Raw genomic sequence first — 14,494 nt, 5'->3', positions numbered from 1 at the left:
CTTAAAATATAAAATAAAAATCAGAAGGAGCTTGATGCCAAGAGAGGTGTCTGCAGGCCTATCTCCAACCACGATGTTGGGGATATCCCAGTTGCAGAATCAGAATTCTCCCAGTGTGACGTGGGGCACCCTATAGAAATGTGAGCAGTTGCTAGAGGAGGCGTGTAGGATCCTGCCTGGCTGACATGCCTTGTGAAGCCCCAGAGGAAGTTTCCCAACAGGTCTCAATCTCAGTGGCTTAGTTCAGACATCACACCAAACCATGGTTTGCACTAACCATAGTTCAGAACCCAAGCCATGGTTACAGCTTCCAAAATATGCAACAGGCCAACCATGATTAAGAGGGGCTTGCCTGCTTCCATTTTCCATCCACTGAGCAACATTCCTATCTCTAGGTCTCTGGAGGCAGAGCAACCTCTGGACAAACCTCTGGTTTGTTAATTCAGACATCATGCCAAACCATAGTTTGCAGAAACTTTGGTTTGCAAAGCCACTTCAAGCCACATGGTTTCTGATTCTGGTTTACTGGGTAATTGCAAACAGCAGTTGTCAATTCAGACATCACACCAAACCACAGGAAAGCTTCCCTGGCTGAAGTGAGCCAATGACTAGAGAAGGTTGTGTTTTCCCCTCACTCCAAGGAACTCAGTGGTATAAGTGTTGTCTTCCCATATAACTGTCACATTCTTCTTCTTCTTCTTCATTTCCATACTACCCAATAGCCAAAGCTCTCTGGATGGTTGACAAAAATTAGAATCCTAAAATGCAATGTGATAAAATCATAACATAAAATCTTAACATACAGAAATTTAGAACAATTTAAAGCAGCTAAAAAACAATACTATATGACATTAAAAAGCCCCATTGTGTGCTATCAAATGCCTGGGACGAGAAGAAAGTCTTAACCTGGTGCAGAAAGGATGACAATGTTGGCATCAAGTGGACCTCACTGGAGGGACCATTCCACAAAATAGTAGGTTAGGCTGAGAGACTCTGCGGCTGTTCCGACGTAACTTGGGTGTTGGGCAGCAATTCATGGGTTCGTTATGCTTCCAGTTTCCAGCAACAACCTACAAATGTCGCATTCATAGGTTCTTACTGTATTGTCCAAACAGCCCCAAATTGACCCATGGTTTGTTCGAATCGTTCGAACACACAAATTGCCACTGAACACTGTCATTACTTCTGAACAAGGTCTGTGTCTGGTTAATGGTGAACTTCATGTCTGAGCAAGGGTTTGAGCCAGTCGAACTTGAACACAGTAACCATTAAATCACTCTGGCTTTCCCCTCACTGGAACCTTAGCTGCTACTGGACCTGTGAGAACTGCATGAGCCATCTTGGAGAATGGGAACAATGATTATTGGTGTTTTTAGCATGCGAAAAATGCATTATAATCTTGGAGGAAGTCCTCAGCAGAGGCCCTCTGAGCTAGGCCATTACCCCATTTTATAGATAGAGGGACTGAGGCAGTGGGCGTTTCTATACGAGGCATTTATTGTGCAGTCGTGATGGTTCACTCACAGAGGTTTGCGGGTCCTTTTCATGACGTCGTCAACCTCCGGTGCCATTCTTGTCAGTTTTTAAGTTTATTCTGCCATTTTATAAATCGCTGAAAATGCAGTAACAACCCCACCATCACCACCAAAAACCGCCATCAAAGTGGTGGTGTAATTCAAGACTCGCACAATATTGTAGAAATCTTGCAGCACCATCTACTGGCTGTATAAATGAAACATATGGAACGTGCCCACAAAGGAACCGGGAAAAACAAGGGGAAGGGGGAAGCGCGTGTATTGTGCCAATTGTAAACCCGCAAAGACTCCAGAAGGTGAAGCCCTGGTAAGGCTGTGGAGTTTTTCCTTAATGTAGAGAAGCCCTGAGAAGATGTTTGGCCAGGAAATCCCTGGGAGAGATGAGACATGCACACTCCCTGTTTCATTTCCCCTCAGATCAAGAAGCTGCTAAAGGAAACGGAGAAGCTTTCAAGTGAAGTCCTCAACCTGCGCAGCGAACGTGCCCGCCTTCAACTGCAGAACGAGGTGAATCCCGTGTGGTGTCTTGGGAAGCGCTGACTGCCTTATGGAGAACAGTGTTTCTAGAGCTTTCTAGAGGTTGGCCTAGAAAACACTTGGAGAGGCAGGCCATGTTCATAATAACCACAACTGGCAATCCATAATTTGCACACTGTTCAAAACAGACGTGGTAATTATCCATTTCAGCTTGGGCATATTAGCATACCTAACTGGTGGCATCTCTAGGCAGTATTTCTTTTCTCCCTCTGCACCAAAGCGGGCTAGAACTTTAGGGGGGAATCCCTGTTACATGAAAGTTGCGACTTCTAGGAATTTCTTGGAGATCCTGCGTATACCGTGCTTGAAACTAAATTACCCTGTTTGTGCCGTGGTCACACAGGGCTGCTTCAAAATGGCCAATTTCTTCCACAGCTATCACTTCTGCCTTGGGAATTTATGTGCATTCCCTGAGTATGCAGTCATGTGTAATGAGTGCACATGTTTCCAGTATGATCCGGCTTCAAGTGGGGCTTCTTGCTATGTGCACACATGAGAAATAAATTGGTAGGTAGTAGTCTGTGCAGCAGTGTGCTTAAAATTCTTCGTATACCTTGAGCCACAAGTAGCGAAGAAAGAGGAAGATAGTTTTACTAGAAAAGAAGCAAGCAAGTCAGTAGTTTTAATTTTGTGGGCCAAGAGGCTCCATCCTTGCCGAATCAACAAATCCCTTTGCCACGATGACCACGGCCTGTACACCTTTCTCTGGTCTCTTGGTTGACGACTGACACTCCTCATAGGAATGGATTAGTTCTTTTGGCCAGCACTTGCTTACCAACAAAGCACATTACTTAAGTGGCCCTAGAACTGTGATATTTGCTGCTGCAAACTTTATAACACGATGTCATAAGAGACTGAAGTGTGGAACAAACCATCTTTACCTAACATGTAGAAATCTTGCAACAAGGGATCTCAAAATAGCTGCTGCCCTCCGTTCTGATCCTCCGCTGGTGTTCATGGCTGAGGTAAGATTTGAACCGGGGAGCTTCCTTGTTCGAAGAACTTCATGCTTATAACCACCACGCTGTGCCAGCTATGAAAAAAACGTATTTCCCTCATGTGAGAATGTGGCAATTCCATCTCCCGTGGAGCAGGCCATGGTCATGTAGATTAGGAAATTGGTGCTCTGCTCTCACGTTTGTCTTTTTTGGGTGGGGTGAGGTTTGCTGTTGGTGGCACAGAATATCTGTGGACTCTGCCCCACTGGTTTCCTCAATGTATTCCAGGTTGTCCAGAAGAACCATCAAGAGATTGTGGCCATCTACAGAACCCACCTGCTCAACGCAGCCCAGGTAGGAACGTCAGAAAAATGTTGATAATATTTCTCCCTAGGAGAGGCCTTCGGAGGAGAAATTCCTCCCTACTCCCAAGGACAAGGTATGATTGGTGAGGGGACTTCTGGAATTGTAATAACAACTGTTGGACCTCTGAGGGCTGAATTCCATTGATTGATTGATTGATTGATTGATTGCATTTATACCCCGCCCTTTTTCCTCTTGCAAGGAACCCAAGGTGGCTTACATTATCCTCCTCCTCTCCATTTTATCCTCACAACAACAATTTCAGAGAAGGTCTTGAGAGCCGGACTCCAGTGGTGGGCGGGGCCGAAGCCAAAGGGGTGGGGCCAAAACCCCCAAATACCACCACATTTTAGCTTACATTCCAGGAAACCGCCCAACAGTGGAGGAAGAACGTGGCCATCTGGGCAACCCCAAAGAACCAGACTGGGATGTCTGAATTTGGCCTGAGATTCAACAGCCCTGCTATGAACAGTAAAGAGATAGCAGACAAGTCTCAAGGGCTGATCCATCCAAAAAGCACATCATGTGGCAATACTTTTCCTATACTGGACCGCTCCCAAATGCAAGTCTGGATTGCATGTTTGAATGTTTCCCATTAGGGAAAAAACCTGCACGTAGAAAACTAGCATGTCAGAAAGGTGGTTAGGTAGGGAACCTCCCTCCCTGACATTTACTTTTCTATGTGAGGGAGGCGCTGCTTGATGTTTTTTTTTATTATTTATTTATTTATTTATTTATCAAATGGCTCCTAAAATAAATTTCTGTAGGCGTTTTATAATAATGATAAAAATACAAATAAAACCACAATAAAATCAACAATATAAAACTAATAAACGCACCAACACAGCATAAAGTATAATATCACATTATAGGGACTAGGATAATGAACAATACTGCAGGGACTAAGATAGTAAAACAGAAAAATACAAAAATTTTGAAAAATACTTTAAGGGTGCAATCCTATGCACGTTTAGACAGGAAACAGTGCTACAATGCCCAGAATTCCCCAGCCAGCACTGGCTGGGGAATGCTAGGCATTGTAGGACTTTTTCCTGCCTAAACATGCATAGGATTGCGCCATAAGAGACTTTGCATTTTTTTTAAAGCCTGGGAGAACAAGGAAGTCTTAGTGTGGCACCGGAAACATAGCAGCGTGAGCACCAGGCGAGCTTCCCTTGGGGGTGCATTCTACAGCTGGGGGCCACTACCAAAAAGCCATCTCTCTTGTTGCCACCCCCAAGGCTCAGAATGAGAGGGTGCGCTTTTGTGGATGACCCTAAGGTATGGGCAGGTACATATGGGAGGGGATGTTTCATCAGCTACTGAGGTTCCAAGCAGTGTCAAAACGGTGAGAGTTAAGTCAAAACCAGCATTTTTAACTGGGACCGGAAACAACAATGAGTAAAAAAAACCAAAATGTTTTTAATATAGCGGAGCATGCAATCACATGGGGGTTCTTCACACAGAACTTTTGTCCTGCTATTGCGATCGCTCACTCACAGAAATTTGCGGGTCCTTTTCATGATGTTGTCAACTTCCAGGGCACATCCAGAGGTATTTCGTGGTTATTCCATCTCAAAAAGATCTGGAAATAATGAACCTTTTTTTTTAAACTCTGAATGTTATGCCATTAAAACAGCCACTAGATGGCACTGTTTCATTGATCTCTATGGAACCTTGAAAATTAAAAACTTCCCCTCTCAGCAATCTCATGGTTGCCGCCTGGGAGCCCGCTGTAAATGTGGAAAGGCTCCACAACGGGAGGACTGCTGGTTTTTCCTTTAGTGTAAAGGCAGCCATGATCTCCCACCCGCCATTTGAAGTGGTACAGTCGAGGAATATAGGATCTGCTGTTTTGGGCAGGCCAGAAATGTGTCCCTGCCACAGAATATTGTCTGCAAGAGCAATCTGACAACCTGACTTTTGGGGAAATGTATTTCTCTGATTCAGGGTTTCATGGATGAAGAGGTCCACGCAATGCTGCTCCGGATCCTGAGGACGAACGACGGCTGACTGGCAAGTCTTGAAACCTCCACCCTCTTCCTCTGCATGGGAATGTTGTTCCGATGTGTTGCTATCCCCCCACACACCATCTCCACCTGAGGGCCTTGACTGAGCTGCCATTAGTCGGAGCTTTGCTTGATCCCCATCCATCTCTCTCATTAAAAGCCGGGCTTTCTTGGAGCTGCAGATTCTGCCCCAGCACCTTTTTAATGCTGGGCCTCAGCCCTGGAATATGCAAAAACACAACCCCAATGCAAGGTCTGTTGCTGCCTGAGGCAGAAAAGAGCACACACCGCCACTACCACATCACACCCCTGTTACCTTTGCCGCCACCGCCCACCCTGTTTGCATCATCTCACAGAGATGTTGATAATATCTTTGCAGGACGCGCATGCAGGGCTCTTGTGAGAGCTTGTCTGGGTCTCATGAGACATGGGCGAGCTTTCATGGGACGCTTGCTGCTGCTTCTTCCGGCCACATGGCTCTCTGTGCAGCAAGGCAAACAGAGGGCAGGCGGCTGCTCTAGAGAGCCCTGCTGGCTGTTCTCTCAGAAATGCCATGGCAGGACAGCGGCTGACAAGGCTCTCTAGAGCACTTGCTGGCGGCAATGAGGCAGCAGCACTGGCAGGCCCTTGTGTGGGGGTGGAAGGGGAGCACTCCAGTTCGCCACTCGTCCTGATCCACCGCCTGATGCAGGCATCTCACCCTGCTTCACGGGAGGGCCAGCCCTGCAAAAAAACTCTTCCTGACTTTCCCAAGGGGCCAGATGTTACAAGGGCAGCTTCAGAAGGTCAGTTGGACCCTTTCTGTAATGAGACTGGCTATTTGCATATGTTCAGTAGTGCTGGTGGGAAGCAGCTAAACTCACAGGCAGGGACCATCAATCACCCAAACACAACAGCACTGCCTTGCAACTCCCCAAGGACATCCCTCATCACTCAGCTTTCAAAATCCTGGTTTCTGTCTTTTTGTGGGGAGTGGGACAGATCAAGAACTGCCAGAGCTGTTCCTTCAACTCCACCCAGGCAGGTGGTGCGAATACTGGGGGGTTGTAGCAGCCACCAGCCATCAAAGGTCATTAACGTGGATCCCAGTGTCCACCAGCAAGTACCAGGCTATGCAAAAAGTAAGAGAAAGAAAGAGGGGGCTACTGAATAGAATAGAATAGAATAGAATAGAATAGAATAGGAGTTTATCAAATTAGTATGAAGTCCATATCAAAAAGAACAAGAAAAAAACATTTAAAATTCTACATAAACCATTTTGTATACCCAAAGAGCATGCACAGAGTACTGTAATAAACAGAAAACCCTCTGAGCATGTGCAAAGTACATTTCCTTCTACCACTGAGCAATGAGATCAGTGTGTTTATTTATTTATGTATTACATTTACATAAATTAAATTAAATAATTTACGGTATTTTTACCCTGCTCTTCAGCCAAAAAAGGCTCCCTGCCAGGCTTACGAAGATTAATAATGAGACCATCCCTGCCCTCAGGGACTTTTACAGTCTAAAAGACACAACACAAAAGGAAAGGGGATTGGGGGGGGAGCAAAACTCAGGCACCACTTCTTCGTTTCAAAGGCCTAGATGTCACATCACCTGGGATTAGGAATCCATACTTCCAAAGTGAAGAACGGGGCTTTCGGACAAGTTCAGGCTGCCCCAAATGGGTGGCAGTCCAGTTGCAGAAGTCAGGAATAATACTGAAAGAGTTGCAATTATTTCCTCATTCCAGGTTTTGTTCCTGTGCAGATGTGCATACTGGTAACTCGAGAGTAACTCTGGTCTGTTGTTCCATCTTTCTAGCATGGTTCACTGGTTCACACCCCTATTGCAGAGACCCAACAGCAACAAGCTCTGATTTCTAGAATCATCTCAACTGGGGAACTATACAAAGGGGAGCACACACCCCAAGGTGTGTGATCTGCACCCACGTTCTGCGATTGGAATGGTTACTTCCACAAACTTGGCAACTTGCATACATTTGCATGCCATACCCTTATTCCTGCCTGTCTCTTTTTACAAGGACTGGGAATTTTGGCTAAGACAGTGATCAGAAGGAAGGGGAAGAAGCAATGGGATATTGGGGTGTAACAGAGTATAGGGGAACTGAATCAAGAAACACCCCGTTCTTAGGCTTAAACTGACTTCTTCCAGAGCGACCGCTGGGAGAAGACCCTGGAGTGCTTGAGGCATCTAAGAAACCCCATCACACAATAATCAACATGAGGCCTAACACAGGAGGGAATTGTTCTGCACCAGCCCCTGTGCCCCACAAGGTTCAGGTCTGTCCAGACGCCACTCCGGCATCCTTAATAATACCCCAAATATCCGGTGTTCTAAGGCAACCACTTCCCCTTCCCTCAAGTTAGGCTCACTTCTGTATCAACAGAGCAAAGTTTCTGCAACATCAACATAATGTCTGTGATAGTTTGCACAGGATGTATCCTAAGCTCTTGGAATTATAAAATGTTTTGGAGTGCACCCAAAGACCATCTAGCCTGACCTCTGCCAAGGATTGTTTGTTTAATCTTGTTCGGATTACCAAGAGGTGCTTTAAAAAAATTTTTTTTAAGGGATTGTGTTACAGTTGTTATTATTTTGTGTGTGTGTGTGCGTGTGTGAAGTTCAGAACCCGCCTTAAGACCTGTGAAAACAGTGGGATAAAACTCACATTCCGCCCGTTGTCTGCTCCCTCATTCTGAGCATGACCAAAAAGAGGCGGGATACTCAGAACTGGGGCATCTACATACAGAGACTACTATTATAAAGACTAAGCACCCAGGCTAAGCCTTTCCGGATCAGAGCAAGGTGGGCCCATTAGCTCAGTCTCCTGCTTCCAACAGTGGCCAATTAGATGCCTCTGAAAAGCCCACAAGCAGGCAATAGCCCACCCACACAACTGGTCTATAGCACCTGTTGCAGGTACACTGCCTCCGAACATGGAGGTTTCATAGAACAGTCATGGCTAACAGCCATCGATAGACCTATATTTCTCAATGGGTGTGTCTTCCAACCTAAGCCTTGCAATCTAAAACAGATACAGCACACGAGGAAGAAGGGATGGGGAGGGAAGAGGAAAAATTAAGTAGGCATTCAGCAGGGCAGTACAACTGGAGCAAGCCCTGATGTTCCCTATGTCTGCTTCTGTCTCCCTCGCTTCATCTTCCTTCCCACAGGGCTGTTGATATGCACTTATCAGATCCGCACCCAGACCTCTCTCTCATCTGGGTACAAATTACTTGCACTCTGACATCAAGAAATTCCCAGCCCCCCCTTCTCCTTCTCCGTTGGGGAAGGGGGGAAGCCAGGTTCACTGAATGCCGTCCTGGTCTCTCCACACAGAAATGCTTCAGCAGTGCTAGGATGACTTGTTGTGCCTGAAATGTTTGCGGAATTTGGTGGCCCTGAGTCCTCCTCAGGTTTACTCCAATGTGCATGCATAGTGCATCTGTGCCAGGGCATTGACATACAACTTGTGCGTAGCATGTTACATGACAGTTGTGGGAGCCTTTCCATGTGCAGAGAAGAACACACCTGGACGTGTTGCTTGCAGGCTATTTCCTACACACGCCCCCCCATGTACTGTGGGAAAATGGAGCCTCTTTCCTATTTTGCTGCCGCAAAATTAAGAGGGGGAGGTGACAGAAAAAACCCAAATGAAATGGTCCACATTTTGCAAAACTCTTCCTCCTCAGGGCATCTATCAGCTTTTAAGTGCAAATCTGATGAAGTGAACCACTTTCAGCTTATCCCTTTCCTCTCTGTTTCGTTCCCCCTTTCAGCATTCCTATCCCCCCTTGACAGAACCCCTGCACGTTTTTTTTCCCCTCGCCTGCTGGAGCTCAACAAGAGCGGCCAGTCCTACACATCGCCCCACAATGCAACAGGAATGGAGAGACAAAAACTGTTTCCATAGAGAAAAGGTGGAGCAAAGGGAGATGGTGTGTTGCCAACCCCATTTAGGGAACAGAGAGAAATAGCCCGGTTTTTGAGCTGATGACCTTTCCAGTTTCTCCTAAGGGAGGGAGGATGAGAACACAGGCTAACAATAGGACTAATATTTAAGAATTAGAGCCAATGGGTGGACCGTGGATGCACATGGAACACGGAATTGGTACAGCCTCCCTGCCCCAGAGTTGAGTTTCTAGCCCTTAAGGCTGAAAAGAGGGACTTGAAGGGAGAAGATTTCAATACCTGCCAGAGAGGGGGCTGAACAAACCTTACAGTGGAGATCCAGCCCCCTTCATAACCCTTTGCCCATGAGTCGCAGAATAAATTGTGCTCATTCTGTCATTCAATATGAATTTATCTTCAGCTTTTCCCAGTGCCACGTTTGACCTGCGAAACTGACATAGTCAGTCAGAAAGACTCGTTTTGTTTCCATGCCTTCATTGAAAAGGACATGTATGTGCGATGCCCTGGTGCAGAGTAATGCCTCCTTTTTTGTCACAGGCATTGGGGGTGGGGGGTCGGGGAGTGAAATTGACAACACTTTCCTGTTTGGTGTCAGTTTCAACAGAGAAGAGGGATGGTGAAAGAAATGGCGGAGGCAGTGGGCAGGTAATGCAGAAAATGGGGGCTAAATGTGTTGCCAGACTGTTACCGACCATGCCAGGATGGGATTGCATCCCAGTCTTAGTTGCCGGGCAGCATGGGCCACCATCTTGGGTTGGTAAGTTGGGGAGTGTCTTCTGCACCAGACTCAGCGTCAAGCGTAAGCACAGTTGGGACACCCACCAAGGGATCTTGTTGATCCATCTTGGATCAAGATCTCAACAAGATCTTGTTGATCCATCATGTTGACCCATCATGATGGATCTTGTTGGTGGATCTTGTTAATCCATCGTGATGTTGATCCATCGTGATGGATCTTGTTGGTCCATCATGTTGATCCATCCATCTTGTTGATCCATCTCAAGATCTCAACAAGAACTTCTTGATCCATCTTCTTGATCCATCTTGCTCAGTATTGTCTACCTGGGGTCTCCAACATGGCCCCCACTGTGGCCAAGTACACCTGTCTTGGCCAAGCCCCTATTGATTTTCATTTTATTTTTTAAGATCTTAACAAACAAAAAAATCTGGGAGGCTGACATGCTGTGAAGTGAAGCTCTGTCACCATCTTTGTATCCCAGAGTGCCTCTGTGCCCCACCTGGCATTCTTGGCCAAGTTACTTGTCTCTGAGCCTCAAGAGTTTGCTCTCTGTTTGCTCTGAGTGTTCAAGCAGAAAACTGTGGGTTCAAAAGCGGTGCTGTGTTTTGGAGCTCAGAGCTCACCTCTGACTTGTACTTAGATTAAACTGCACATGGTCAGAGTCTTTCTTTTTTATCAGGGTTCACAAACACTGTTGTTGTTTTACTCTAAACATCTCAGGAATGTAGAAGCAGTTGTGAAGCACGGAACGGCGGGAAGGGGAGAGGAGAAATCTTACCTGTGTGTTTCACAACCAAAATAATGATGGGATTATATAGTAATGATGTCTCCTGTTAGAAAGGCAATTTGGAGAGAGACAACAAAAAGGCAAAACAGAAGGAGTGTTTAACACATGCACGCAGGCTACAGTAGAACAATAAAAGGAGACCACACTCTTCTTCAGTGAAAGAAAGAAAACAGTTTACTCACAAATATTTGTGCATATACAATATAGGTGCAGCGTAGAGTTTCAAAAGAGTTTGTTCTGTCCATTTCGTGTTCTGTTACGCTGGTGGGGGCAAGAGAGCAAACACACATGGTCCCAGCAATGGTGGAAGTCAGAGAGAGAGAAAGGGGAAAGGAAGGGGAGGAGCAAAAGGGAGAAATCACAGGAAACCACACTGTAGGCTATAGAGATCCTAAAGCTAGCTTAGCTGTGTCCAAAATTCCCATGAATTAACTAACCGCAACACTGCCCCTTCCAGTAACTTGCAGATGAGGTTGTAATATTCCCGACAAGTAATAGACATAGCTGTCTAAAGGGAGGTTACATAAGACCATTGGGGGCACAATCCCATGCATGTTTAGACCGAAAAAAAGTCCTGGAACTCCCAGCATTCCCTAGCCAACTGGCTGGGGAATGCTGGGAATTGTAGGACTTCTTTCTGTCTAAACGTGCATGGGATTGTGCCGTAAATCCAGGGTTTAAAATGACCAAGCTGCCCTGCTGATGATCAAAGGTACGGAAAACAAGTCTTGTAAGGAAAGGTTGAAGGATGTGGGTATGTTTAGCCTGGAGAAGAGGAGAGCTGAGGGGAACATGATAGCTCCCTTCATATCCCTCAAGGGCTGTCACATCAAAGGGGGCAAAGACCCAGCCACACAACTCGCTCTAATGGCCTTAAATTACAGAAGCATAGATTTTGGTTGAACATTAGGAGAAACATCTTTAGGAGATGTTAGGAGAGCGCTTTGACAATGGAAACAAGTAATGGTGGATTTTTTCTCCCTGGTTCTAGCATTTCCAGCATCCAGCGGGGTGGGTGGGGGGTGGACTAGTTGTGTTCCAAGGCCCCCTCCAACTCTGTGATTATATGAAATCTCTCTTCACATCTAGGTTGCTACCTGTTGGGAATATTGCAAGCTCATCTGCAAGTTACAGGAAGGGGGCAGCGTTGCAGTTAGTTAATTCATGGGAATTTACTAGGCCACAGCTAGCCTTAGGATCTCTATAGCCTACACTGCGGTTTTCTGTGATTTTGCTCCTCACTTTCCTCCCCCCTACTTCGCCCTCCCACGTCCTCCATTGCTGGGAGCAGTTGTGTTTGCTCTCTCTCTCCTGCCGGTGTTCAAAATCTTTTGAAACTCTACGTTGTACCTGCATTTTTATGCAAGAATATGGTGAATAAACCATTTTACCTTTTCTTCACTAAAGAAGAGTGTGGTCTCCTTGTTTTAGCCTTGTGTGCATGTGGGACTGGTAAACGCTCATTCTGTTTTGCCCTTTTTTTTTGTTTTTCCTCTGCTAAATTGCCTTTCTAACGGGAGGCATCACGACCAAATAATTCCCATCACTAACTATATCCTCCAAGTCCTTTCCACTACAGTTGGTCCCCGAGAGAAATCTGAAACTAATATAATAATTTAAGCAAGTCAATTATATAAATGAGTGTTAGATTTCAGATCTGCTTCAAGGGTGGGGTTGCTGAGTGTTGAACTCCAGTGGAACAGGAATGATGAAAGAGGAGCGGGGGCGGGGGGGATTGAATTATTATGAATGTTTCCTACCAGGCTGGGTAAGAACCTTTGATTTCCGGGTTCCAGCTGCCAAAGAAAACTTTCTAGCTGACAGGAGGAGTGGTTTTACAAATCTTTCTGGGTTTGGGAGAGTCTAATGTTTTCTTTTTTTCTGCAGACTAAGGGAAAAAGACACACCCACACACCTATCACACTGAGAAAGCTTTTAAAATAGTGCTCCCTTGCACTGTCAAACTCCCCTTTCTCCAAAGAAAGTAGGAGCTACAGTGAGCGTGGGAAGTTTCTGGACTTCTTTACAGACAGCTGGAATGAAGCTGACTCTTGAGCTGGAGCAGGGGAAGATATACCTTCTTTGTAGAGAACTTGGTAAGTAAAGAATGACACAGACAGGTTGAACTTCACAAGAGATGGCATTTCTTACGTGCAGCTTGCTTCTGTGAAGGCAGCTGCATGAAAATGGTGCACCTTGTGCCAGATCGGGCAGCCTGGGGTTAGCCCCCACTATCCTTGGGCACCTGCCAGGGCCTGGGGGCCACAGCCCATCAGCACTGAGGCCTGTCCTGAGCCCTCTGAGTGAGGTGTCTGGCTCTGTGAGATGCCATTTCCAATTTCCAACAACACTCCCTCTGTAGCGTGCCCTGGGGCATGAAGGAGAATTTAAAGCGGGGGCAGTGCCATTTACAATTTCCCAGAGTGCCCTGGGGTGACACTATATCAGGGGCATTGTGGGGAATTTAAAATGGCAGCTTGCCCATAGCCACTGGCCCACCAGCGTTGGAGAGGGTCCACCAGAGGGCGCTTAGCCACATCAAACCGGAAGCGAGCCATGTGCATTATGAACTCGCGTGTCCATTTTGTTTGTGTGTACATACAGTGTGCAAAGCCAACACTGACATCAGGGCTGGCCCTGTGCTGAAGCAGACTGAAGCAACTGCATCAGGTGGCAGAGAGGGAGAAGCAGTGAATTGCACCACTCCCCCTGCCGCCACTGGGAGGGCCTGCTGCTGCCCCAGCGTCTTTGGTGGGTGTTTTGGAGAGCCCCACCAGTCACTCTCCCACCGTGGCATGTGCTGCTGTGAGATAGCAGCTGGCAGGGCTCTCTGGGGCAGCCACCAGCCCTCTGTTTCCCTTGCATCCCCCCGCCCCTGGCTTGGGTGCTGCTGGGGGCAAAAGAAGCAGCTGCAAGGCTCCAGCCAGTCAAGCACTCACGAGAGCCCTGCAGTCGGAAGAGCTGGCGTCGCAGGGGGAAAGGTAATGGGAAGGCAGTGGCTCATGTTATCTCCCGCTTCAGGTGGTGAGAGAACTTGGGCCAGGGCTGACTGACACGGTCAGCAGCTCATGAGCTGGCATACTGAATAGGCTACCAGAGTGAGCTACACATCAGGAATTCCTGGGTTAAAATCTTAACTCGGCCATGAATTCATTAGATGGGCCTATGAAAGCCACTTTCTCCCGGCCTCACCTCCATGCTATATATCGAGATCATATATACCAGCCAACACGAAAGGGTTGTTGTAAGTTTTACAACATGATCATAAATGGATATGTAATAAACATTGAGGGATATAAAACACTAATAGCGCAGTGCTATGAATATATAATTAGAACTAAGCCCTACCATGTTCAGAGGGGATTTTCCCCTAGTAAGTGTGTTTAGGATTTCAGCCTAAGTATTATTATAATCATTTCAAGATACTAGTCCTTTGGACAGGGACAGGGGGCAGAGCCAGAGAAGGAGGAGGGAGGGTGGAACCTGGTGTGTTTGGGAGGAGCCTGGCACAGACCAAATTGAAAGGGGGAGGAAATAAAGAAGCACCAGACATTTGCAAACAACTGGTGTGTGTTTCTAACCTGTGCTAGTGTTGGTGCCCAGGAACCTGGTGGGAGTTTTGAGTCCAGATGAACCAATGTGGAGCACAAGAACACGAGAGTGAAATT

At 46.6% G+C, this 14,494-nt stretch overlaps 1 protein-coding gene across 3 annotated transcripts in view; it reads left to right on the top strand.

The window, feature by feature from the left end:
* Positions 1-7,960, top strand: part of ANKRD35 (ankyrin repeat domain 35) — a 38,017-nt gene extending 30,057 nt beyond the window's left edge. For 2 of the 3 annotated variants that reach the window (XM_084824660.1, XM_084824662.1), the window contains exons 11-14: positions 1,953-2,042; positions 3,299-3,364; positions 5,324-5,389; positions 7,189-7,960. In XM_084824660.1, coding sequence (XP_084680786.1) covers positions 1,953-2,042; positions 3,299-3,364; positions 5,324-5,386 — 219 coding nt within the window. In that variant the 3' untranslated portion in view covers positions 5,387-5,389; positions 7,189-7,960. Of the gene's footprint in view, positions 1-1,952; positions 2,043-3,298; positions 3,365-5,323; positions 5,408-7,188 lie in introns of those variants that run through there. The other variant, XM_084824661.1, reaches the window with a different exon arrangement.
* The last annotated feature ends 6,534 nt before the right edge of the window (positions 7,961-14,494 follow it).

Source organism: Heloderma suspectum, chromosome 17 (genome assembly GCF_057233095.1).
Source record: "Heloderma suspectum isolate Gila_16-S chromosome 17, 16-S_ref, whole genome shotgun sequence".
NCBI classification, from domain to species: domain Eukaryota; kingdom Metazoa; phylum Chordata; class Lepidosauria; order Squamata; family Helodermatidae; genus Heloderma; species Heloderma suspectum.
Note: the sequence above shows the minus strand (reverse complement) of the source record. Positions and strands in the feature narration are given on the sequence as shown.